This window comes from Nymphalis io, chromosome 19, assembly GCF_905147045.1.
Source record: "Nymphalis io chromosome 19, ilAglIoxx1.1, whole genome shotgun sequence".
Lineage (NCBI taxonomy): Eukaryota > Metazoa > Arthropoda > Insecta > Lepidoptera > Nymphalidae > Nymphalis > Nymphalis io.
In genome coordinates, this window is record NC_065906.1 from 11,353,984 (window position 1) to 11,378,101 (window position 24,118).

At 42.4% G+C, this 24,118-nt stretch overlaps 2 protein-coding genes across 2 annotated transcripts; one reads left to right on the forward strand and one right to left on the reverse strand.

The window, feature by feature from the left end:
- Positions 1–2,851: 2,851 nt before the first annotated feature.
- On the reverse strand, positions 2,852–13,652 carry LOC126776129 (structural maintenance of chromosomes protein 2). Its single transcript, XM_050498430.1, has 21 exons — positions 13,365–13,652; positions 13,073–13,222; positions 12,815–12,976; positions 11,902–12,012; positions 10,968–11,089; positions 10,173–10,329; positions 9,829–10,020; positions 9,551–9,686; positions 8,810–8,985; positions 8,446–8,629; positions 8,154–8,227; positions 7,743–7,889; positions 7,298–7,662; positions 7,083–7,182; positions 6,546–6,658; positions 6,092–6,320; positions 5,723–5,917; positions 5,221–5,421; positions 4,885–5,100; positions 4,393–4,602; positions 2,852–3,840 (listed from the first exon to the last, which is right to left on the reverse strand). The coding sequence occupies exons 1-21, from the start codon at positions 13,530–13,532 to the stop codon at positions 3,727–3,729; spliced, it is 3,522 nt and encodes a 1,173-aa protein (XP_050354387.1). The 5' UTR covers positions 13,533–13,652; the 3' UTR covers positions 2,852–3,726.
- A 507-nt stretch (positions 13,653–14,159) lies between these two features.
- LOC126776191 (nuclear pore complex protein Nup133) lies at positions 14,160–22,922 on the forward strand. Its single transcript, XM_050498492.1, has 22 exons — positions 14,160–14,327; positions 14,404–14,522; positions 14,773–14,969; positions 15,554–15,743; positions 16,369–16,484; positions 16,635–16,818; positions 16,950–17,066; positions 17,139–17,282; positions 17,365–17,521; positions 17,608–17,695; positions 17,846–18,036; positions 18,114–18,268; positions 18,429–18,556; positions 18,674–18,904; positions 18,978–19,102; positions 19,387–19,550; positions 19,704–19,837; positions 20,069–20,302; positions 20,690–20,878; positions 20,997–21,107; positions 21,177–21,288; positions 21,514–22,922. Exons 1-22 carry the CDS (start codon positions 14,218–14,220, stop codon positions 21,669–21,671), a joined length of 3,354 nt encoding a protein of 1,117 aa, XP_050354449.1. The 5' UTR covers positions 14,160–14,217; the 3' UTR covers positions 21,672–22,922.
- The last annotated feature ends 1,196 nt before the right edge of the window (positions 22,923–24,118 follow it).

The window sequence follows — 24,118 nt, forward strand, 5'->3', positions numbered from 1 at the left end:
GTCAACATTTTCCCCTCTTCCCTCCCTCTGTGGTACTCCGCTGGTGATGCAAAGCAAAATCGCCATGCTGGGGATTGACGTTCGCTGCGACCTTAGTCCAAGGGATTACATCGAGGCTGTTATAAAAACAGCCTCACGGAAACTCGGAGTTCTGAACAAGGTGCGGCGCTTTTTCACGCCACAACAACTGTGCTTGCTGTATAAAACACAGGTACGGTCTTGCGTGGAATATTGCTCGCACCTTTGGGATGGCTCCGCTAAGTACCTACTTGAGGCCTTGGACCGTTTGCAGCGACGTGCCGTACGCATTATTGGCGACGTAAAGGTCACAAACACCCTTGAACCTTTACAATTGCGTCGTGAGATAGCAGCACTGAGCGCTTTCTATCGACTGTATCACGGCGAGTGCTCTGAGGAATTATTCTCTCTAATTCCTGCTTCCCCCTTCCTTCTTAAGTCCACGCGAGCTGGTTCTCGATGTCACCTCCTAACTGTGACATCAATTCCATCGCGAACAAAGAAATTTGGCAACTCCTTTCTTTGTCGCACTTCCAAAAAATGGAATTCCTTACCAGCTCACGTGTTCCCCTCCTCTTACAACCCGGGTTCCTTCAAACGAGGCGTGAAGAGGCATCTTGCGGGCCGGCAAGGCGAAGGCGGCTAGTGCAGAACGTTTTTCCCGTCTGTACTGGCCGTCGTCGCGTTTGGACTCTACTACCACTTACCATCAGGTGGAGTAGAGTCATTTGCCCTCCCGGCGAATATAAAAAAAAAAAAAAAAAATTATTATTATTATAGTTACGGAATGAAAAGCTATTTTTAAAATGACTATTTTTTCTAAAATTACTCGTAGCAATTAATAAATTACATGTAAATTAATAAATAAGAAACACGATTTCTTCTGTGTAACGGCAAATATTTAAATGACCTTTCAGCATTTGGTGGCAAGTAACTTATAATGAATTCAACTCTTCGGAAGAAACCAAACATACTCATTCCTTAAAGGACGGCAACTCACCTGCAAGCTCTCGGATGATACAGATGTCCATGGGCGGTGGTAGTCATTTTCCATCACGTGAGTCTCCCGCTCGTTTGCCGACTCTAACATCAAAAAGGTATTGAAGAATAATTTTATACTTTTTTAAATATACAAGTTTAAAAAAATAGTTAATATAGCCTCCAAACTGTATTTTTTATTTACCTTTATAAAAGACTAGGGTCGATACTGTCGGTGAGACAAAACTATACGAAATTCAATTTGACCGAGAAGAGCAAAAATGTGAAAAACGAAACGACGACATGCAGCGACGAATTGAATATTTTTCTATACAAAAATCAATATTCAGAAATGGCTTACTAGATAAAACACGTCGAACTTAACTTTGCGGATTAAAATCCGGGCAAGCACCACTGACTGACCGAGTTTTTTTGTTACGCGAATTCAAAATTCATTTATTGATTATTCAAAATGCAATAAAGCAGCGAGATAGAATAAACTCCAAATCGTTAACGCTTAAGGACTGAAACTTGCCCAGTAGTGGGCCGTTGACGAAACATTTTTTTTATAATAGAGTCGATACATTGTATTGGTTCAACGTAAATTGCGTATTGACGTTTAAAATTCCATAAGCTTCGATTTGTTTATTAAGTACTTAAATAGTATTATCGAAACTCAGAATTCACGTGACAGTCAGTCCACATTAATTACGCTGACGGGTTATACTCGTAACTTATAGTAAAAAAGCCCAATACTATTTATTATTTTAAATTACTTTTTCAATGACTATAATCAATCGATTCCATTTCTTAGACTACAATCAACCTAAGATAAAAACATTTAAGTAATAAATAATTGATATTATATTATGAGTTAGCATATTACTATAAATTAATATTTGACAGTTGTAACACAGGGCGAGTTTGAAACACAATTCAAAATCTGGACACCGCGATTCAGAAATTGACCTAACTTATCCGACCCGAAAGCGACCTAAGCGCAATGCCAACATACATCTGTTAGGAAACACAAATAATACACACATCGACCCCACCGGCGGGGTCGACGACCCTCGTTCGTTACGTCCCGTCGACGTTTAGGCGTATGACAGGAGGCACCCTTAGGACTCCGTTTCCCTTGAGCCACTTATGTGGGCTCACAACTTCCGGCTTGATTTTAACTCACCCATCTTGCCCGGTGACGCTGTAGAGGCCACTTGGGCCAAAAGCAATACACAATCCGAAAACAAAAAAACAGAAATTGATGTATTTAGAACATCGTCTATGGGCTAGTTAGTGGCCGCAACATATAATAAAAATACGTAAACAAAAAAATTAATTTTTTTGTAACTTTTGATACTCAACCGATTTTGATGAAATAAAGGCTAAATAATTGTATAATAATTCAGTTGTTTCAATTTGTAATTATAGACGTTTTAAAGATTACCCGGAACAGACTGACAAAAATAATATAAAATATTGTTTTGGTAACTCAAAAAAAAGAAAACTCATAAATAGCCATATTAACTTTAAAAAAGGTAGTTTTTTTTTTAAATCAGAACACATACACTCCAATTTTATTAATTGTAGATACATTAGCAGTTTTGCTGTTGGCTAGGTTCTTTACATGTACGCGCGCCTTTAGCTTACCTTTTTGTGACATTTTCAAGAAAAAGTAAAGTTAAAGTAAAAACAAGCTTAAGAATGTTCGGATCTTATGTCACCTCGCTGCTCCACTGTGGGTTAGTCAACTGTAATATTGAATAATAAATAACACAATAAAAGTATGCCAAAATACTTTATTAATCAAGAAATTCTGATTTAAAATACATCCATAGAACTATTATTACAAAAAATACACAATATTCACTTTAATTTTACTTTCAAAGTTCTGACAACCTCCTAAAGTTAAGACATTCCAAATAAATTTTTTTCACGAATACATAATGTACCGTAGATTATTTTATTTGCCATTAAAATCGACTATAGCCCCAGGTGTTCACAATTCCTTCCTTCAGAAAATCCGTCCTACCCAGAAAAACCTTAAATTATTATGAAATCAACTGAAAGGTAAACTTTCTCGATTTGTCAAGACTGCAAAAGAAAAAAATCACGACAAACCATTATATTTCGTATCTTACTTACCCTTCGAACTACGTCCCGCTAAGGCATTATGGCCATTATCTTTAAAAATACTATTGTATTGTGCATCTTACATCAAATATCTAGAAGAAATAGAATCATTATTCTATTATAAAAATCACTTCTCATATAAAAATATCATTAAACATCTTATGCAAAACTTATAAGTGAGGACCTTATGTATTTCAAACCTATATGATAAAAATATTAATCGAAAAACTATCTTGACTAAGAACACGTGTCGCGCGGATATCGTACAGAAATGATTAATTTTGACCTTACAATTTAATTTTAAAAATCTTAATATCTTACACGACGCCCAAAGAAGTCCAAGTCCAAACGCTATAATATTAATTTATTTATATTCTTAATGAAATAAATTTCAAATTATTTTATTAAGTTTGTTGACTTTATTCGTTAAAATCACAAGTGATCGATTATTAAACACTAGCAAAACACTCTGTTGAAAAATCTTATAAAAAAAATTAAAATTATTAATTATAATAAGACATTATCAACTTATAAATATACATTTCGTATTTTTGTGTTAACATTTGTACTGGTTTAGGTTGCAGTCGGACGGAGCCTCTATCTCCTTTGGTTGACGGTTCTCTGAACAGAAGACATGCCGTCCACGAAGCGAGTCCGGAAGAGAACGTTCGCGTTGTTGAACATGCCGTCCTTTAGCGACACGATTATGAACTGGAAATTAATACGTTTATTTATTAGTTAACCACAGTAAAACAACATCGTTTAGTATTCTTATATTAGTATATATTTAGACAAGGTAAATATTTAATTAAAATAAATATAATCGCTTATATCGTCTATAATCGGCTATAAGCGTTTGTCTAAATATAGTCTTAAAATATTATTTGATAATTATATGAAGCCGAGATGGCCTAGTGGTTAGAACGCGTGACTCTTAACCGATGATCGTGGGTTTAAACCCGGGCGAACACCACTGAATTTTCATGTGCTTAATTTGTGTTTATAATTCATCTCGTGCTTGACGGTGAAGGAAAACATCGTGAGGAAACTTGCATGTGTCTAATTTCATTGAAATTATACCACATGTGTATTCTACCAACCCGCATTGGAGCAACGTGGTGGAATAAGCTCCAAGCCTTCTCCTCAAAAGGAAGAGGAGGCCTTAGCCCAGCAGTGAGACATTAACAGGCTGTTACATATGAAGTCAAAGTTCATTAAAAATTTTAAAACAAAATGTGTCATGTATCATGCAACCCGAGAGACCTGCGAGTGGCGGAAGTGCTCGCGCAGCATGTGTCCGATGTTCTGCGTGTGCGACAGGTCGAGCGCCGCGTCCACCTCGTCCAGCACGTACAGCGGCGCCGGCTTGAACAGCAACATCGCCAGCACCAGCGACAGCGCCACCAGCGAGCGCTGGCCGCCCGACAGCTCGCCCAGAGACTCCTTCCACGTGTTGTTGAAGCCCACTTTCACCTGGAAAAGGAACGGCGAACGTAAGTTTGATTTTTCAAATATCCTGTTCGAATGATCATATCAAAAACAATTACGAAAAATACAGTTAATTGTATTCATTATAACTTAAATTTCGTTATCTATAAAATATTTATCTACCATAGTACTGAAGTACTATGGTAGATAAATATTTTAACGCTTATATATAATTTAACGCTTATATGTAAGACTGTTAGATATTTCTATAAACAAATTAAATATTTGATCAAAATTTTCCCATAAAGTGGGAAGCCACCATCCTACCTCCAGACCATCCAGCACGGTAAGTCCTGGCGGCGGAGTCAGTCTGGCCTGCGCGCCCGGCAGCAGCGTGCTGAAGATAGAGCCGAAGTCCCGGTTGACTTGCTCGCAGGCCGAAGCCAGCGTCCGGCGCTTCTTCTCATCGAGCTCCGCCATCACTTGCACGAGTTTAGCTCGGTCGGCCTCGACAATCTTTTTTTTACGCATAACATCTTGATACTGAAAATAACGTATCGTTAATAGTTTCGGATACTCATACAGAATAGCTGAAGGCAAACGGTTCGAAGGAGTGTCGTTATGTATGAATTCACTACAGGAGGGTCAGCGGGTGCGACGGACCTGCTCCTCCTCCTTGCCGAGCAGCGTGTGCGCGCGCGCGTTGAGTCCGCGCGCGAGGCGGTCGCGGCGCTCGCGGAGCTGCGCCACGCGCGCGCCCGCCACGCCGGCCGAGCGCGACTCGAAGTCGTACGCGCCGCCCGCCAGCCCGAAGTACTGACGTTCGGACGGGATCCACGGGTTCTCCGTCTCCAGCGCTTTGGTCTGAAACATTGATTAGTGTTCAATCCTGAGAGTGGCGTCGTGCGCATAAATATATTCTTTATTTGAAGTAAATAAGAAACAATTCATTATCATCATTATGGTTAGTTATTAGTTAGTAGGTATATTAGTTAGTAGGTTGGTATGGTGGCAGTTGAAGTTTACTTACTTCAAATACTGTTAAATGCACCAAACTGGCAATTATCATTATGCTCTTTCTATGGAGCAACACTACCCTGACCCTCGCCAAGAAGTTAACTCTTTTCTTATATAATAAATAGTCTGTTCGAAAACGACAACTAACCTTCTTTTCCCACTCGGACGCTTCGTTCTGCAGCTCCTTGATCTTGTAATCCAACTCTTTGATCTTAAGCTCCAGGTCGTTGTTGCTCGCAAGGAGCTGATCCTTCCTCTGCAACAGCTGAGCTATATCACCGTTTCGGCTCGCGATTTCCGCCTTCTGCTTCTTTATTTTCGACTGCAATTCTTTAACGACGTCCTGTAACGAGTGTTATATGAGGACGTTGAGGTGAACTTTTGATCTATAATGAGAGAGCGAATAGGCACCGTTTGTAATATTAACTAATACTTTCGCCTTAGCTTAGACGTATGATCCCCATGCTAGCAAGTGCACTGGACCGCTCCCTACTCAACCCCCCCCCCCCGCACTCACGGCGGCGGCGGCGAGCGCGGCGGCGGCGGCGTCGCAGTCGGCGCGCAGTCGCTCGGCCGCGCCGTCCGCGTCGGCGAGCTGCTCGGCGCTGGCGTCCACGGCGCGCTGCAGCTCGTCCACCTCGAGGCGCAGCGTCTCGAATTCCTGCTCGCGCTGCTTCCACAGGCGGCTGCTCTGCTCTGCCTCCTTCTTGGCCTTCTTCAGTTCCTCCTCCGCTTTCTTGAACTCCCTGGAATTGGAATTAATAATAATCGATTATATAGTACATTAGAAAAAATATGTATATAACTTTGACTTAACCAAACAAGGCAAATAATTTCATATAAGTCCCATTATATAATTGCGTTCTTATATTGTTATTTTTGTAAAACAATAATAATTTAATTTCACGTTTTCTATGAACATATGACTACTTATAAGTTTAACTGATATTTCCTTTGAAATGATCAAAAACCTTTCTCTATGTCCCTTGATATCCTTCACTTTGGCTTCTAAATCCCTCGCTTTAGCTGCAGTTTCACTTTGCGTCCGTTTGTCTTGTTCCACGGCTGCTGTCAATTCCGCTACCTACAATTAATATAAGCATATAAAAACTAACAAAAAATACAATTAAACTACCAAATTAATAATTATATTTATGTATTTCTTTTATCTAAAATGATTTCATTTCGATAAAAAATCATGGTTCTTAATATATTAAAAGGAACTTTATTTCATTGATTAGTTTTCATAATATATTCAGAGGTAAAGTTGTCTTTATTGAGGATGGTGTGTTCTCCTGTAATCGGTTGTGTTAGTTAGTTTTAAGTTAATGTAAAAAGTGTTTTGAATGTGTGTTATGTACAAATGTTGGAGATCCCAACAAAATAAATAAATAAAGCTGCTTTAAGTAACGACAACAAAGGAGGCGTTTTTTTTTATTTATCTGTTTCTTTATTTGCTGTTTGTTATTCTCCAATCAAATAATATAATAATAAGTAAATATGCGCACCCGCTCCCGTAACGCCCGTATCTCGTCGTGCAGCTGCGCGTGCGCCGTGCCCGCCACGCGCTCGCTCGCCACGCGCAGCGCGTGCCGCGACATCTCCAGTCTGCGGACCGACACTCGACAATACACTACGCGCTTATATTACGATGAAACCTCATACACATTAAGTACTGCTTTACATTTACCTAATGGTCGCCGATATTTTTCGTATCACTCACCTCTGCTGGAGAGCCGTATACTTTTCGCCGGCATGCTGCAAGGCGCTGTACTCCTTCGAGCTCTGCGCCAGCTGCGCCTCCGCCGCACGCAGCTCGTCCTCCAGCTCCTTCAACTGCGCGAGCTGCACCAGCACCGAGCCGCCCTGCTGGCGCGCGCCGCCCGACAGCGTGCCGGCGGGGTCGAACACGTCGCCGTCCAGCGTGACGCAGCGCCGCCGCACGCGCGGGTGGAACGTGACCTGGCGCGCCGCCGCCAGCTCGCCGCACACGAGCGTGGAGCCGAACACCCAGGCCACGGCCGGCCGCACCGCCTCGTCGAACGCCACGAGCGCCAGCGCCAGCTGCACGGCGTCCGCGCCGCCGCCCTGCGCACACAAAGCTCACTCGCACCGCCCACTCGCACTCCCTATGCGCCCCTGTCGGGCAGGCCGGCCGGAGCACTCACGATGTCCTGCGCGAGCGCCACGACGTCCGGTGGCACGACGCTGGGTGAGATCTTGTTGAGCGGGATGATGGTGGTACGCGTGCGCAGCTGACCGCGCTGCAGCAGCAGCTTGCTCGTCTGCTCCGTGTCCACCACCACGTTGTACAGCTGCGGAAAACCGTGTCGTTGCAATATAGCAGACAAACTTTTGGCAGTACTCGCTTTTACGGCTTTTTGAGTTTTGTTTGAGCCTCATTTAATGAGAAAATTCACTTAGATTAATAAATAGTAGATGGCTATTAACAATCGTTTCGCAACGTACAATCGTTTCATCCCCTTAAATTATAATGAAACAAGATCGAGCACTGCCTTAATATTATGCAACTAAAATACGAATTGAAGTGATATATAATCTAGTTCTGCGGCGCTCACCCTGCCGCCGGCCGTGGTCTCGAGCGCCGTGCAGTGCAGCGCGTCGTGCACGCGGATCAGCCGGCACACCGTGCCTGCAACGTCACACCGTTATTCTAATATATACTAACGTGTCAAACATGTGTACGTGCTTGCATGCGGGCGAGTGTGTGTATCTCTGTGTATGTGACTTCCAATACATTTCCTTAGTCTCGCATATATGTAAGTCAAGAAAAGTATTCTAACCTAGTCAATAATTTAATTTATTAATATTGAAGTGGTCTCCGCTAGTTTAGTCAGTTGGGACGGTTACCCCAGACGCGCGCGCGGTCGAAGTCCCGCTGCGGGGGCGTGTACACGAAGTCGGCGCGCTGCAGCGTGGCGGCCAGCTGGTCGGCGCGGTCGCGCTGGCTGCGGATGCTCGTCTGCAGCGAGCGGATCGACTCCTTGAGCTCTCTGCTTCGGTCTTCACTGAAATTCATACCTGATAATTCTGCCTGCGAAAAGTTACATTCGAATATAAATATTATCGTCTTTGCTCTAGCATTATGTCCTTCTGACCGATTTCGCCCACGACGGCAAATCTCGAGAGAAATCAATCAAATGTGCAGGACATATCTAGCCACTAGAACGACGAGGCAGTTCATTATATAAATATAAAAAATTGATTTACTTACTTCTAACTTATTGACTTCCGCCTGATGCTTATCTATACTTTCTCTGTCCTTTTCGTACTGCGAACTGCTGGACTGGAACTCCTTCTCCAAGGCCTTGAGCCTTTCTTCTGCGTGTTTCTTCTCCATCATACTCTGCGATATACGCGTCGATGCTTCGGACGCCTCTTGCTTGGCCGCTGCGAAAGTAGACATTTGTTAAGTAATTAAGTGCATATTTTATGAAGAATCAGATTTTTTGAAAAATTGCAAATTGAGATATAATCTAACTAATAAGTAAACGTTAGTTACTGTGAATTCATTATTTTTACTAAATGTCTTAATGGATTCTATGCTATCCAAAAAGATGTAATTTCCTGTTTGATAAGACCTGGTATTGGTCTTGGATTAGTATATGCATAAGTTAAAACTTTGTACTTATTAAATGCAATGTCAAATGTCAGGTTTTAAGTAAAATGAATTACTCATTACAGAAGTGAAACCTTTTTCTATCCAAATCACTGATAAAATGACACTGTTTTGTGAATATCATGGGTTGAAATCTGAGAGTGCACTGCTTACTTTTCACGTGCTAAGGTTGTGTTGATAATTTATTTCGTGCTTTACAACGAATGAAATATTTTGAGCAAATTGCCAATGTCTTGGATAAATTTCTGCTATATCAGTCGCGTATGCGTATCCAGCGACCCACGGCGGAGCAGCTCGATGGAGTAAGATCGGAAGTGCGGAGTGCAGCGGACTGACCCATGAGCTGGTCCTGCAGCGAGTCGGCGGCGCCCTCCCGGCCGGAGCTGACGGACAGGAACCGCTGCTGCGCGGCCGACAGCCGCGCCGCGCTCGCCTCGCTCGCGTCGCGCAGCGCGCCGAACTCCGACGACGTCTGCGGGCCGACTCACTGCACTACACACTACTGGTACGATAAACACGATTCCGAACGCGTTTGATCCGCTGTGTGAATTCTAGTGAAGCGGGTTGCGGGTTTTGAAAATGATGCAAAATATATCAGAAGCGCTATGCGGTACCCGCGCGAGCTCGGCGCGGCGCGCGGCGAGCGCGGCGCCGTCGTCGTCGCGCGCGCGGCGCAGCAGGCGGGCGCGCGCCGCGTGCGAGCGCAGCGCGTCGCCGGCCGCCCGCTGCGCGCCCGCCGCGCCCGCCTCGCTCCTCTCGCCCGCCTGCAGCTCCGCTTCCAGCGCCCGCAGCACGTTGCCGCTCTCCTGGCGTCACACGCGGTGTTTAGTTTAGTGTCGCGGGCGCCTCGCTCGGCGATATACACCACACTTGCCGTCGAAGTCGAATCGAACTCGTGCAGTGAGTTACGTTTCTTTGTCATTTGAATATTAAATACTCTAATGTCGAGCCTGCGTACCTCGTCTAGTTTTTTGTTGAGTTCGGAAACTTGCTTCTCGAGTTCCTTGGCTTGTTTCTCGTTGTTCTTGATGTTTTCCTTCTTGGCTTTGATCTCGTCCTGCACTTCGGTGACTTTTTTCGCGGCCTCCTCGGCACCCTCCTCAGCTTTTACATATCTGTTTAAAATAATACGAGTATTATACTGGTGGTAGGGCTTTGTGCAAGCTCGTCTGGGTAGGTACCACCCACTCATCAGATATTCTACCGCAAAACAGCAATACTTGATATTGTTGTGTTCCGGTTTGAAGGGTGAGTGAGCCAGTGTAATTACAGGCACAAGGGACATAAAATCTTAGTTCCCAAGGTTGGTGGCATTGGCTATAAGCGATGGTTGACATTTCTTAGAATGCCAATGTCTAAGGGCGTTTGGTGACCACTTACCATCAGGTGGCCCATATGCTCGTCCACCTTCCTATTCTATAAAAAAAAAAAAAAAAAAAATACTATTTTATAAATATTGATTTTTATTTTACTTTTTTCGTCTTATTTATTTTGATAATTTTTTTATTACACCTATTTGCTTCGAACGAAGACTTTGTCTTAAGGCAATGCTTATTAATGGCAAAATAAATAAACCATATCTAAATAACTTAGAAATTATTCTGTGATCTCTGACATACATAATTTTTTTATAAAGTGTCTATAAATGAATGTGACCACTAACAATCAGCTGGTTAATTTACTCATGAAAGTTTCAATAGATTAAAAACTTGCATAACCCTTCTATACTAATAAATTATATATCGAAACTAACTTCCAAGCCACATAAAGCCTCGTGAGGTTTTCAAGCTCTCTGACAACTTTCTGATACTCTTGGAACTGTGCTCTTTCGTCCTGTAACTTCTGCAGCTTAGGAGCTATATCTTCTCGGATTATCTGAAACAAAACTTTCCTTTAATAAAAAATGACATAATTTATGTTTGTTGCAGCTTACTACTTTACACTTATCGATGATGGAGACATAGTGATGACTTCTATGTGTCAGATTTTTTTATTGTCATACACTAAACCACAGTGGAACAATGAAATTCCTCCTTGAAAGCAGAGGAATCTTTTGCCATATTGTAACATTATGGTTTTACATTATATCAACAAAATTAGTTTCTTAGTATATCAACTACATACTTTTTGTATGCATTTATTCATGTATATGTACGTAAGAGTATGAGTATTTTTCTTCTTTTAAAAAAAATGATATTAGTAAAGCCTGTCTTTTTGTTTAAGCAATTACTAATATTCCAATTTTACCTCCCCCTCCCAATTAATCATAAAGCTTGTGTCAAGAGTGGGGATGATAATAGCCCAAGGGGTCATGATCGAATCTGCGATGTTTACATCGCTGGATGACCTATAAACCAACATCAACCCTTTATTTCTCTTAAATTATTTACTTGTATTTTCACACCTGCTATATTCTTTCCTGAACTTAATTGGGTTGCAGAGAATGCTGTTAGCATTAAACCTGCCGTTTGCACAATACATATTTTAAGTTGTGCAATAAAGTGTTAAATAAATAAGTAACAGTCTAACAGACTTTTCAGTCTTCTAATCTCTCTATCATCTATGTATATTCTAATCAGACTTTTATGACAAAGGCAGTATCCAGTTTCTGAACATAAGCACAAGAGATATGAAGTCCTTATGACAATATTTTTGACATTTGAAATAACTAAATTAAGATTTCTCACGTCATTCAACTCCCTTAACTTTGCATCTTTCTTCTCAATAGTCTTCTGGGCAGCTTGCTTCTTTGCTTCATACATTCTAGTCCCGGCTGCTTCTTCAACCATTGACAGGATCTATAACAAAAATTTAATCTTAATCATTCATAATCGACACAATGACTTTGTTTACAAACAAAATATGCAATAGTCTCAAGCGAACAGCATATAACATAATATAAAAAATATAACTAATTTTTTTTTATTAGTAAGCAAGCCGAGATGGCCTAGTGGTCAGAACGCGTGAATCTTAACCGATGATTGTGGTTTCAAACCAGGGCAAGCACCACTGAATTTTCATGTGCTTAATTTAATTTGTGTTTATTTATTTATTTTTATAATTCATCTCGTGCTTGACGGTGAAGGAAAACATCGTGAGGAAACCTGCTTGTGTCTAATTTCACTGAAATTATACCACATGTGTATTCTACCAACCCGCATTGAAGCAGTGTGGTGGAATAAGCTTCAAACCTTCTCCTCAAAAGGGAGAGGAGGCCTTAGCCCAGCAGTGGGACATTAACAGATTGTTACTGTACTGTACTGTAAGATTAAACAATTAGTCACTTATTAATACTTTTTTTGTATTAAAGTTACATAGGTTATTTTGTGCTTTATTATTAAGCCACAGGAAAATAAAAAGAAAACATTCTAAATATAAAAAAAATATATACTGATAATTCTAAATTACTTTTGCTAGCACAAAATATAATAAGTGTTGAAGATGCCACTGTGCATGTTGTACTTATGTACACAAACACAATAACATATATAAGAAACAACACAACAACAACATTACATTTATTTGATTAATGATGTTAAAAAAAAATAATAAAAATAAATAAGTCTTAATTAATTTATAAACTTAAACCAATAACAATACCTCCGGTGGCTTCATATTCAGCACTTTGGTGATGCGTCCTTGCATGATTAGGAAGTGAGGATTGTTAACATTGAGCTGAACCGAGCAGAACAAATCGCTGACTCTCTTGTTTTGAACATTAATTCCATTGATTAGATATTTGTTCTTACCGCCCATCACTACCTGGAATTGTTTCATTTATTTAAGTAACAAAGGTTATTTTTTTTACACAGCTTCTAATTATAATATAGAAGATATATTTGTTATTTAAATTCTAACCTGTCTTGTAACAGTAATTTCATCGTGGTTCTCGTAACCGATTGGACACTGTCTTTTGTCTCGGTTGTCGAATGTGATGCTTACTGTTGCTTTCGTGATTCCAGCCTGGCCATGTTTGTAAATTAATTCCTGAAGACTTCCGGCTCTTACCTTAAAGAGTTAAATTACTGATAAATATTTTTCACTCAATGACAAGTAAATCAATGTAAAAAATAAAGAATAAAGCATTCCTATATTAATTCCCCGAAAATTGGCGGGAAACATCTTGAGTAGGTAATAATATAATACTCACGTTGGAAAGATTGGTAATTCCTAGGACAAAACATATCGAATCCAAAATGTTTGACTTCCCAGTTCCGTTGAGACCTGTGATAGCATTGAATTCTGGGTCGAAACCCGTAATTTCAACTCTGTTTCCGTATGATTTAAACCCATCTAGCACTATAGACTTGATAAACATTGTGATTTAAATAAACACATTAATATGAATTATCTATAAATCACAAATAAAAGATGTAATTATTATTAATACAACTAAAGAACTCGTAATTTGTCTTTAGGTAAGCGGGGACCGTTGCGATATTTTGTTTAATTTAAAGTTTGACAAATTTGTCAACAATCCCAGGTCATAATAATGTCCGACGTTAGATAGACTGTATATAAATTTTATAAATCTGTACTCGTTGCCTATGTACTTAATAGATTAAATAATAATATGTACATTGCACATATTTTAAATATTACATAAATTACACGTATTTTAATTAATAATAAATGCTAGATAATATATAACAAATGTTTTCTTACATATCAAACAATACAATATGTTGAAGTTACTTAAAGCATGTTATCTAAGGGCTTATCTTAATTTTAAGTTCAACTTGACGTTTCATAGCGTGGAATATTCACGTTAATTTACTTAATATGTACGTTTTTTTTTTCCTCAAAAAAGAAAATATAGTTTTTTTCTAATATTTACAAGATTAATATTATGTTTTTTTTATGCACTGGCTATATTTCTGTTACGCTGTCAGTTTAATCATGACGGATAAAAAGCGTTAAACTGTCAGTTTTCAAGGGCCAAAAATATTTTACAAGTGGTAACCGTTAATTAAATTTTGTAAATTAATACAATATATTTAAATATGGAGTTTAGTAGCACAGGTGGAATGAGAAGTCCTTTTTCTCCTCGTGTTAGACAATCTATAGCAGGAAGAAGACCAATCGGACTAACTTCGTCTAAAAAGAACCAAAAGTATGGTATAAACATAACCTGCTTTTCATTACAATTAAATTATAAATGATTAAACTTATTTTAATTTAAATTACAGTAATTTTATGCAATCAGTCGAACAACCAGCCGGCGATGTGATATACAAAACACCTATGATTACTATTGAAACCTTTGGCATGCCTTTACCAGTCATGGTTACAGAAACACTCACATTTGGTTAGTATTATTCATTTTTAATAATACAGTATACATGTTATAGACTAAATTTTTCCTAAAGCGAACTTACATATAAATATCCTGTGGTTAAAAATTGTGCAAGGAGTATTTATTGATTTGATATTATTTTTGTTAAAAGTATTTAAAATCGAAATTTTAATAAAATGGCAGTTCAATAAGTAACATTTTTACACTGTCATAGTTTATTTACGGATTCATTATTTATTCAGATTTTAACCATTTTTTAAAGCAAGTGGAGATGTCAGTGTTCGCATGGCTCCTTGTGGTTGGTGCTGGGTGGTGGCTGGTCGTAAAGTTCTTGCCTGGCCGAGGGAAGCGGCAACTGCACCTGCAGCTCCAACAGCTGCCAGAGAGTTAACTTTGCCTCAAACTGATTTAGCACACAAGGCCGACTTAGTTATGTTGTTCTATGAGGAAGATGCACAGGTAACTAAGATTCACTACAAATAGTTCCAAAAATAAATAATGCAGCTAATGTATGCAATATAAAGCAATTGGCAAACACAAATGATATGATTTAAGATGCATATAAATTCTACAGTATATAGTTTTTCTCTTTGTATATGTCTATATATGTTTATGGTCATATAATCCACATTCAGCTGCTTATAACTGGCAAAAGATTATTACCGTACCGTAACAGCCTGTGAATGTCCCACTGCTGGGCTAAAGGCCTCCTCTCCTCTTTTTGAGGAGAAGGTTTGGAGCTTATTCCACCACGCTGCTCCAATGCGGGTTGGTAGAATTCACATGTGGCAGAACTTCAGTGAAATTAGACACATGCAGGTTTCCTCACGATGTTTTCCTTCACCGTAAAGCACGAGATGAATTATAATCACAAATTAAGCACATGAAAATTCAGTGGTGCTTGCCCGGGTTTGAACCAACGATCATCGGTTAAGATTCACGCGTTCTTACCACAGGGCCATCTCGGCCATTTTTTTTTAAGATTATTAGGGAATATTAATTGTGATTTGTAAAATGAAATCTGTAATGTTTTAAAATTTTAGATGCCTTCATGCATTGGTGTCTCCCCTGAAGGTGTGGTGAGGTATTGGTCCTCAGTAGGCACTGAAGGTGCATACTCTGATGTTTCATGTGAGTTGGCCGGGCAGGAGTGTGACCGTCTCACTGAAGCTAAAGATGGACTGCTATTGGCTACCACAACTTGCACACTTGTTAAGATAACTACTTGCAAAGGTAGGTGCTTAAGAATAATAAAAATAAATAATTTACTTTATGGTAGGGCCTTGTGTAACTTTGTCTATGTAGGTACCACCCTTTTTTTTTAACGCTGGAAAAACGCGTTATGCATTTTTCTCACGGGAACAGTGGGGGGGGGTATATGGGGCTCGCCGGTGTCCAAGGCGCCGAGCACGCCCCGAACATCGGAATACCCTAAAAAACCAGTGGTTCCCTTTCCGTCTTAACATGGAGCGCCAGGGAATCGCTTTCGCATGCTACCGTGATGCTCTGTAGGGTAGGTACTACCCACTCAACCAATTCTTTGGCCAAACAGCAATATTTAGTTTCAGTTTTAAGGGTGAGTGAGCCAGTGTAACTTAGCAGTTGTAAATGTTGGTGACTCATTGGGGATGTAAATAATGATTAATTTCTCACATGATGTGGGTCTCTGGATAATTAAGATGGGACCCAGCAGCTGATGCTGAGATCTGATACCAGGAATATATTTTAACAAAACAAATTTACCCATACAAAGTTGAGATTTGGAGCTAGTTTAGTTATATAACTCATAGTTATGTATAACTTTGAATATAAATATCTTTATGTGTAATTTAAAAAAAATAATAAACTTTGTTCATAGAGGGTCGTCCAGGTGTAGTGTGTCAAACAATGCGTCCACCAAGCGGCTGGCTGGGTGGTATTGGGCGGCGTGTGTCACTGCTTTTCTTCGGTTCCATGCCTGCGCATGCTGATACGGTATACTTTGCATACATATTTCATCCTTACTCATGATTGGTGCAAAAGAGATCCAGCATATGATCATATTTGAGGAGTAAATTTATTTATTTGTTCAAGGATTTCCAACGAAAGATACACACTGAACATATATGTGTCATGTCATTTCAGAAACTAGTAGGCGTGGTGGTGTTGCCGGGCTGGGAGAGTGCGGAGGGCGCCGAGAGCGCGGAGTGCGTAGTGCTGGTGGCGGGCGGGCCGCTGCTGCAGCTGTGGTGCGGTGCAGAGGTGCACGAGCACCACCTGCGCAGGCCTCTGTCGGAGGCCTTTGCCAGAGCGCATCTTGCTCCACAGGGTATTCATACCATATCATATTTATATACACGAAAATATAAGTGAGATAAGTGCTTGGGCACTCATTCACTCATTTACGTCAATCAATCTAAATAGCGTAATAGTTGTTAGTGATACATATCTCCCCCGCAGGCGATCTGAACAGCTTGGAGATCATGGCGCTGGACGTGCACGCGCACGGGCGCGGCGTGCTGCTGCTGCTGGCCGCCGCCAACGTGGCGCGCTCGCCCGACGTGCGCTACGCGCTCGGTAAGCGCCCGCTGTACGCACGTCACGGGACGCGTGTCGCGTAGTACTAACCGTCTGTCCCGCGTCACACAGCGCACGTGTGTCTGGAGGGCGGGGGTGCGCGCGTGGTGTCGCTGTGCGCGCTGCGCGTACCGCGCGACGACGACCCGCCGCGCTGCCTGCCGCTGCCGGCGCGCCCGCTGCTCTACGCGCCCGCCTACGTCGCCGCCGTCTCGCGTGAGTACCCCTCGCGAACACACAACTTAACGTAGAGATGAAACGTTCGAGTCGTAACGGTTACGGTCTCTCTCCGTCGCAGCGTCGGCGAGCGACAAGAGCGAGTACGTGGACCTGTCGAGCGAGGGCGACCGCGTGCTGGGCGCGGCGCTGTGCGGGGGCGTGCCGCTGCTGTTCAGCCGCAAGCACGGCGTGCTGCTGCTGCGCCTCGCCGAGCCCTCGCTTCCGCACCTCCCGCCGTCAGTGGCCCTGCCGCATACACACATCATACTGCTTACTTTTCACATTGTTTACCTTTCTTAATACATATCGAATTTAATTTTAGATCAATATGCGACAGCCCCATGGGATCTCCGTGTCCCTCCGACATGTACGAAGGCAACCTGTCGCTGTACGAAATCGATCCCCACGAGGTGAGCATTATCTAATGTTATAATTATTTGATTTTTGTATCATACAATATTAACCGGATTTGACATTATTAAAAAATATTTCAGTACTGGCAATTAAGAAAAATGTGTAACAGTAATTAAATCTACGAAATGGTGTACGTGTTCGCGCAGGTGAGCGCGATGAGCACGGACGCGGTGGGCAAGCTGAAGAGCGCGTTCCTGTTCCACGTGCGCGGCGACGGGGCGGCGGCGGCGCGCGCGCTGGCCGAGCTGTTCCCGCGCGAGCACGGCGACGCGCTCGACCGCACGGCGCTGGCGCTCGCCGCCGACATGCTGGACGACGCGCCCGCCGGCGACCCCAGGTGCGGCCCGACACTCTCGTGCACATCGTGTTTAATGCACTTCGGTCGATCTTCTGACTCGCTCTGTGCGTGAGCAGGTGGAAGCTGCGCGGCGCGTCCCGCGTGTCGCTGGGCAGCTCGTGCGCGCTGCACGGCGCGGCGCAGCTGCGGGACAAGCAGCGTGCTTTCTCGCTGTTCCTGGACTTCCTGCGCGCGCACAGGCTATGGCGTAGGCTTAACACGCTCACCAGAGGTTATTGTCGGTTAACTTTGAATTTTCAATACAAATAGAGAACATAGAAAGAAAATAATTACGTTTACGAAATCCTTGAACGAAAAATTTAATGTAAATAAAAATTACTATAACGAACGATCTGCTTATAACAACATTTATGGTAAATGGTTTATTTCAGGGCGGGCGGAGACGCGCGTGAGTACGCAATGGGAGCTGTGCGCGTTGGCGGCGCGGCTGGCGGGCGCGCGCGCGCTGCAACGCCTGCACCGCGCCGGCGCACCGCTGCTGGACGCCGCTCTGCACCAGGTAGCCGGCTACCTTACCTATACATATTGTTCTCTTGAGAGAGTAAAATAGCTTACTATTATCATTACTATACATTAACTCACTCATTAGATAATTTAAATTCCCGTCGACACACAGGTGACCGCGAATGCCGACAGCGACGGGGGCGACGGCAGCGAGGGGGAGGAGGGGGAGGAGCCGGAGGTGCTGGAGGCGCTGCGCAGCGGCGCGCTGTCGGCCGCGGACGTGTGTTTCCGCCGCGTGACGCGCATCGAGCGCGTGCTGCGCGCGCTGTGCTCGCTGTCGCCGCCCGCGCACGACGCGCGCGCCGCCGCGCACCACGCGCTCAGCGTCGTCACCACGCTCACGGTGAGCCTGGCCGCCTGCCTCGCAGCGCGCACCGTAGCTCGGCTAAGCTCTCACGTGTCCCGCTGTCCCGCAGACGGTGCTGGGCGAGATGCACGCGTGTCGCGCGCAGTGGATGTCCAACGCCCCGCGCCCCGCCCCGCCGCTGGGCCCGCGCTCCACGCTCTCCGCGCTTGCCCTCGCACACTCTCGCGCCGTATCGTGAGTACATTGGTATTTTCGTTAACTATTTATGTATAAGCTTATTTCAATCGATGAGGAAGTAGCTGTTAAAAAACCTTAGATTCCATGCGATTCGCTTATACCTCTGCTATATAATGCACTACAAACAGGTCTAGATAAATATATTTCTATTAATAGTACAACAATATTCCACTTAACTACTTAATTTTACTTCCATGGTTCCGATAAAAGCTTCACCGACATTCATAAAGCTATTTTTGATTGCCAATGTGTAAATCTACAAAAAACGTTAAACCTCGCAGGCAATGCGCGCACAAGTGTCCGGACGCATCTCTGCGCGCGCAGCTGCTGGAGGCGACGGGTGCACTGGCCGACCTGCTGCTGACGGAGGCGGCTCCGCTGGCGCACTCGGCCGACACGGACCATCTCTACGAGAAGCTCCGTCGCGACACCATACAGCCTTACAGTTAGTACTCTCGAAGCTTTTATACGAGGTAGAAGATCAGTTCCCAAATAATTCCTGAACCAATCGTTTCTTTTATACATTATAAGATTTTAATTGTATTTGTAGTAAGTTGATGGCATTGATATCGTTGTACTAAATTCAAAATTTTCACAGTCGATGAGGGCCAGACCGAGCGCGCCGCAGTGCTCGCGGAGAAGTTTAAAGACTTCGACCTGCTGGTAGAGCTGTGCGTGATGCGCGGAGACATGGACCGGCTGTACGGGTACATCGACAAGTATAAGGAGGAGGTACGGTTTTATTGAAGTATCGATATATTATGAATTTCATTGAATTTTAATTAATGATCAGACAATATACATATAAATTCAATATTCATAAATTCTCAAAATTCTTCAGTTCATTCAAAAATGCATGACACGCGTGACATGATTATTTTAAACGTTCAGTACGCCGGATTACATTTTTAGTATTTGTGAATATAATAAATATCGATAACATAAGGAGAGTCACGTGCGCAGGGAATAGCGGAGAAGGCGTTCGCGTGGCTGTGGTCGCGCGACGGCGCGGCGCGGGCGCAGCTGCTGCGCGGCGTGAGCGCGCGGCACGGCGCGCGCGCGGACGCGTGGCTGGCGGCGGCGCCGGCGCGCGCGCCGCTGCGGGCGCTGCGCCGCCTGTGCGCCGAGCCGCCCGCGCGCGCCGCGCCGCTCTACGCCGCCCTGGCGCCCGCCGCGCCCACGCTGGACCGCGCCACCGTACGTAGCCTCGCTCTCTGCTCTCCGTTACTGAACACACTTGTCGCTTCTCATAGCGAGAGCCGGCAATACTTGAATGTGTAGGAATCGGGTAATTGGGTCGTTGAGCGAGCGAGCCGAGATGGTTGCGCCTCCCATTTTCAAAATATGAATGCTCACTATCCACTACACTCCGAAATAAAGCGATAGCTTTATTTCGGATTGAACGGTGAGTCACTCAGTGTAATAATTGTAGGCACAAGGTCTCCGACGACTTAGACATTATGTTTGGCGGCTCTGCGGCGTCGATAGTTGTGGGTCTATACTACCCACTCGTCTATAGGCGAAAATAACATGTGCAAGCTAATTTCCGCCTAAAATAAATTAAGTAATTACATGTGTCTTTAGACTTTCGCGTCGATAGCGAAGTTGTGCGTGCTGGCGAGCGAGCCGGACGCAGAGGCTAGCGAGACGATGCGTCGCGCAGAGAGCACCCTGTCGCTGGCGGAGCAGCAACTGGCACTGCCGCGAGCACTGTGCCTGCACCACGGGCTCGACGAAAACAGCAGACTGCTCGAGGCAGAGGAGCTTGTGCAGGTAAATATTCTCCTCATAGAACTCTTAAAGTTTTTTTGAACTGACAGTTAAACAGAGTGCTTATTAAATATGGAGACTATTTAATTTATATACAAAAGTATTTTATACTGTTCCACAGATATATATAGATTCGGAAAGCAAGTGTTTAAATGAGTATGACTTTAAAAAAGCATTGGACCTCACCGACTTCGTGCAAGATATGGAGCGCAGGGATGAACTACGGTTAAGAGTAAGCATTTTAAATACACTATAATATATGTAAATATGGACTGCGAGGCTAACAGCGAGCTGTCAACAGATCTGGTGCGCGTGTCTGCGGCGAGAAGACTGGAGCGCGGCGCGCGAGGACGCCACCGACGAACTGCACTCCAAGATGTTCTTCAGGCTCGTTGACCTCGTGCACGTCATGGGTGAGACACACACACACGCCCACGCTCACGGCAACCCACACACCCACACGACGCCTTACAAACCTTTGAACATTTGTATTGTATTTTCAGTATTCAACATTCTCATTTCAATGTGTCGCAGATACAGTGTTGTTGAAAGTAATTATACTAGACAGGAATTGGCACAAGGATTTAAATACAAAATTTTAAATTATTTGTAGTTTATTTTTTCGTGAAATATTTCAGGTGGTGATCTAGAACTCTTGCTGCCACCCTTAGACGATATTCTAACGGCGCCGGAACTAGCTGAGCTAGTATCGGACCCTCGGATTCAGTTCATCATCAAGTACGGCTACGAGTGTGTCGAGGGCATGCGCAACGGGGACGTGGTTGACACCTCCTAGAGTGTCTGTACGAGTGTCACCATTATCACCAAAAACTCTAATTTGCTGTGTGTTAAAAAACTGGTTACCTGCAATATCAGTTCCCGTTTTCACGTGCAAAACATTTACAAGAAAGCAAGAATGTATCAAGAACAGTATTTGCATTATTAGTAATAATCAATAAATGAACAATGTCATGTAACTCTTTAACCATGAGGGAACTGAAATGGCGCACCACTTATATATCATACAGCTTAAATTAAGAATTAAATGAAACAATCATAAATAAAGAGATATATTTTTGTATTAAATAAATAAGTACAAACAAGATTTTATATTCCTTATACGACCAGAGTGTTGTAGTGTAGTTTCCAACTCCGAGGTCAGTATTTTCTCACGCACTTGGTATTTTTTACAAGTTTGTACTTTTACATTATTAAAAAAAAATTTTTTTTCCTTTTTTTATCGTTTTATCCGTAGTAAATATATATTCTCTTTATTTTATTTCATTTTTGTCGTCATTATATTTATGTAATTTTCAATAATTTTTAATCTTCATAATTTTTCCGTGGACGGCTTGCGTGCCTTGTGTAGCGCTCGTACGCACTCGTCTGTCAGAGTCGCCATGTACTATATGAACGAAAGAGATAACTGTTCAGTTCCAATGTTCGTTTTTTAGTTCTATATAATATACAATGTCTGATTATTTTACATGAACCGGGGTATTAACACACGTTCACACTATTTTTACATATTTAACGTTATGCCAAATCTCCAATAGTACAGATTTTCGTTTTGTTCATATAATTGGTTATGTTTTTTTTTTTATTATAGAATAGGAAGGCGGACGAGCATATGGGCCAACTGATGGTAAGTGGTCACCAACGCCCTTAACCATCGCTTACATATCCAATGCGCCACCAACCTTGAGAACTAAGATTTTATGTCCCTTGTGCCTGTAATTACACTGGCTCACTCACCCTTCATACCGGAACACAACAATATCAAGTACTGCTGTTTTGCGGTAGAACATCTGATGAGTGGGTGGTACCTACCCAGACGAGCTTGCACAAAGCACTACCACCAGTAAAGCGATATAAGAAAGGTATTCAGATGGATCGTATGATGTAGTTTGTTCAGACAAGTCGACGCGGGGCCGTCGCTTTTTTAATATTAAGTTATAATTTCTCACCATTCGATAAGTTCAGTCAGACTGATGTAGCTTTAAGTTTGTTAATAATAACTGTGATTAATATTATGGTTTCACTTATATTTGTAAGTTTTATTAAATATTAACAGCAACTGCTTGTTTTATTTCAATTATCTTATATAATTATGTATGCATGTTACAGTCTAAGTCCTAAGCGGTCAAAATTACTTTATACCGGCATCATCTTACTAAGGTTGGTTACATGATTAAAATTACCATTGATTTATACATTAAAAACATCGGAAGCGATATCTTGAACTGTCGGAAATCTGGATAAGGAAGCGAGGAATTGAGGGTTTTGCTTAAAAGTTGTATACAATATTTTTCTTTAAAAATTTTAATTCGAAAATATGAATTTTCATCCTAATCGAGTTCTCTTACAACTCATAGTGGTCAAGGCGGCGATGCCGTCGTCGTACCGTCACCGCTCCGCTGCGTCGCCGTCAGCGCGCCTCTAAATCGTGTTAACGCGACGTTGCCAGTCCGCTAACACACCGCCGCCGCACTCCTACCACACCACGATTATTTGTTTAATTGTTTTATACAGTCCACTATCCGACGTCACATCGAATTAAATGAATAAAATCATTATATTTAATTATTCTGACATCGTATTTTTTATTGTACTTTGAATTTATACTGCACTTCCTGTTATTTAATAGGTACCTATTTTGTCAGTTATAAGACTGTCACATAAGTTCACAATTATATCTTCTATCTATCTTGGTATCTAAAAAGCAACCTTGTCAACCAAAGTTAAAGAAACTAACGGGACTTATTCGAGAACGCGGACCGCCTCTACCGAATGAAAAATCATGCAAATCGCCCGAGAAACAGAACGTGCCGTAAAATAGATAAAATGAAAAAATACAGCTTGTAGAAATATAATATTTCTAACTTTGATTTTGTCATTTTCATCATGCGATACCTCAATGTTTATGTCTACAGAAAATAAATTGATAACACTGACCAATCCAGTCGAATCGAACATATTGCGCTTTTTGTCACCGGCCGCCCAGAGCGAGTTGCGTGACTGCGAAACAGATAGACTGACATACAGAGCAACATTTATGTAAGTCCGACCCAGGCTACAAAATAAAAAACTTACTACGGGAGCAACGAGGCATTAGGGTTCGGACCGCAACATAACAATAGATACTAAGGATTGCTGCTTAGCGACAAAAATTTGATAAATGGGTGCTACCTTACGGACTTGGAAAAAGCCTAGTTACTACCAAGTAATTTACCACTAGTTAGG